This window comes from Triticum dicoccoides, chromosome 2B, assembly GCF_002162155.2.
Source record: "Triticum dicoccoides isolate Atlit2015 ecotype Zavitan chromosome 2B, WEW_v2.0, whole genome shotgun sequence".
Taxonomy (NCBI): Eukaryota; Viridiplantae; Streptophyta; class Magnoliopsida; order Poales; family Poaceae; genus Triticum; species Triticum dicoccoides.
In genome coordinates, this window is record NC_041383.1 from 254,047,772 (window position 1) to 254,050,711 (window position 2,940).

The 2,940-nt window shown below is 49.9% G+C and overlaps 1 protein-coding gene across 1 annotated transcript; it reads right to left on the reverse strand.

The window, feature by feature from the left end:
- Positions 1–367: 367 nt before the first annotated feature.
- Positions 368–2,715, reverse strand: LOC119363381 (cleavage and polyadenylation specificity factor subunit 3-I-like). Its single transcript, XM_037628723.1, has 7 exons — positions 2,439–2,715; positions 2,249–2,346; positions 2,013–2,167; positions 1,886–1,931; positions 1,659–1,808; positions 552–955; positions 368–437 (listed from the first exon to the last, which is right to left on the reverse strand). The coding sequence occupies exons 3-6, from the start codon at positions 2,075–2,077 to the stop codon at positions 557–559; spliced, it is 660 nt and encodes a 219-aa protein (XP_037484620.1). The 5' UTR covers positions 2,078–2,167; positions 2,249–2,346; positions 2,439–2,715; the 3' UTR covers positions 368–437; positions 552–556.
- Between the last annotated feature and the right edge of the window lie 225 nt (positions 2,716–2,940).

Sequence of the window (2,940 nt, forward strand, 5' to 3'; positions counted from 1 at the left end):
CATTGTAACCTACTTTTGATGTTGTTTGCACATGACCCGACCTCTCCCTCTCTCTTCTCCTAAAGCTAATAGTAGCAGTACACGCTCACAATAGCTAGCACATACATTTGTATATCTCCCTCTACCTCTCCCTCTCTCTTCTCCTAATACTAATAGTAGCAGTACACGCTCACATAGCTAGCCACAAATTACAGCAAAACGTGGACCGTAGTCCATTCGCGGGTACTGGGCAGGGGGGAGGGGCCGTTTGTCTCACCTTGACGCGGAAGTGGTGGGGGTTGCCGAAGACGGCGGAGTGGTAGACGATAAAGACCACAGGCTGCACCACCGTGACCCAACCTCGTGGTGGTTCTTCTTGCCGGCGATGTGGACCACAGGCTGCACCACCGTGGCCGTGTCTTCGCCCTGGCCCTCCATGTGTGGTCGTGCCACGGCGCCTCGGTAGAACAGCGAGGATGAGATCAGGTTAGGGAAGCAACAAATGGAAGAAGTAGAGGAGGAACCACCACGGATCGGCGTACCGGGGCTTCTGGCGTTGCAGATCAGTGTACCTTTTCTAATATGGAATCTTATGGAGCTCTGGGTGGTTAGACCAATACTCATCCAGGATAAGCAACAGTTCATGTGCTCTACCAAGAGCATATGCCGGGATAAGAACACGCCCCCCTTGAGAAACAGTGTTGTGGATGGCATCAGTGAAGCGCTTTTCTCTGACATGGCGGGGTTGGTGTTGCTGCACGCCATAAGTTGACTCAATAATGCAAATATCAGGGGAGAACTGGGGGATCTCAGCAGCTTTTAGGTGCCGGTCTTCTTCATGGGAGTAGTCACCGGTGTAAAGAATGCGAACACCGGCAATATCCACCATGAACATGGCAGCACCAAGTACATGGCCAGCAGTATAGCACCAGAAGCGTATGCCATTAACTTCAAGTGTCTGGTGGAAGTCTATGACCTGCATCACAATTATATATTAATACAATGTCCATTCTCCCTGTGGACTTTCAATCCTCACAAGCAGAATCAGGCCTCAGCTGTAAAGGTAAAAAATCCTGCTATTTCGAAGCAATGCCCAGATAATATAGGGTTCTTAAATCTTAATTTTACCAACATCACAGCGACTTTTAAATGTTTTGACAATTCAGAATTAATACTGACACATAAGCGCTCAAAAGGCGGGAAGCAGGAGCTAGCTAGATGGGGGGGACTGAATCTAAGTTCACTTTAAAATATTACCCAAGCATGTAATATATATGTAGGCAACAACTCCATGTACCTAAAGAACAGAGTTTGACTGAATTTGTAGGAAAAACTATCAAGAACTACGATACCAAATTAATATCATTGGATACGCAACAAAAATATATATTCTTATTACTGTAGTTGTTGATAGTTTTTCCTACAAACATGATCAAACTATGCACCATTTGACTTCAGACAACATTTATATGCCTTCTTTTCAGAGACAGGGGGGAGTAGTATCTTTATTTGTTCTTCTTTTTCTTCTCTAAATATAGTGTTTCCAGTTTTCTACCGACCAGGCTTTATCAATCATCATCGTATTGGCTACAGGCATTCCATACCAAACCAAATGGGTCAAGCCGTTCACATTTACACATGCCCGAAACAACGAGATAAGCAAAAATAAGGTACTGTACCTCGATCTTGTCCATGGAACGGATGATGTCCTGCTCGTCAAACAGCATGTCCTCCACCGACACCTTGCTGGCCTTGACGTAATCCGAGAGCAGCAGCCTGTAGATGGCCTTGGTGGCGTGGGTCATGAACACGCGGCCCTTGAACGTCGTCTCCAAACAAAAACAGAGCAAATTCAGGTACCAAACAGCATAAGAACATCGACATCCGACGCGTATTACCTACCTACCTTCTCGAGGAAGTAGGGCAGCGAGGTGGCGTGGTCCAAGTGGAAGCTGCAATTCGAATCCAAGGCCGGAAATTAGGCGTTAGGAACGCAGATATGCGCAGGTGGGGATGGAGGCGCGGTTGCTTACTGGGTGACGAGGAGGACGTCGATGGCGGAGGGGTCGATCTCGTCAAAGTAGGGCAGCGCCGCCATGCGGGAGTAGGCCGGGTGGATGCCGCAGTCGAACCGGGCACCAGCGAAGAGCCAGTCAGTCGGATTCCCCCAACAAGATCCAAGTGGAAGCTGCAATTCCAATCCAAGGCCGGAAGTTAGGCGTTAGGAACGCAGATATGCGCAGGTGGGGATGGAGGCGCGGTTGCTTACTGGGTGACGAGGAGGACGTCGATGGTGGAGGGGTCGATCTCGTCAGAGTAGGGCAGCGCCGCCATGCCGGAGTAGGCCGGGTGGATGCCGCAGTCGAACTGGGCACCAACGAAGAGCCAGTCAGTTGGATTCCTCCAACAAGAACAAGGAGAGCTAAGCGGGGAGAGGGAGGAGGGGTTTGGATGCGAACCAGGACGGTGCGGCCCTTGAAGTTGCCGAAGACGGCGGAGTGGTAGACGATGAAGGGGCGGAGGAGCGCGGCCGGCAGTTCGTCGACGCGCGCGGCGATGCGGCGGCGGAAGGGAAAGGGGCAGATGAAGTGAGTGGAGTGAGGAGTGAAAGGATAAGGTGAATGGGGCGGGGTAGGTGGCCACGAGTTATGCGGGAGGCGGGGGAGGTGTGCCGTGGCACTGGGGAGGTGGGCCGTCGCGCGGAGGAGGTGTACTGTCGCGTGGGGAGGTGGGCCGTCGCCTTGATGCACTTGTGCTGGGCCTGGCCCAGCTTGTTTTGGCCCTGTGTAATACTGTGGATAAAAATCAACTGTGCATATATAATAAAAACTATACATACCTCACAAAATCAATAAAGGTGAATAATAATATACATGGTTCATACTAATATACATTTTTTATACTTACTAAATAAACCAAGGCCATCACAAAAAAAATAAGAGGGGGCAAATAATAGAAAAC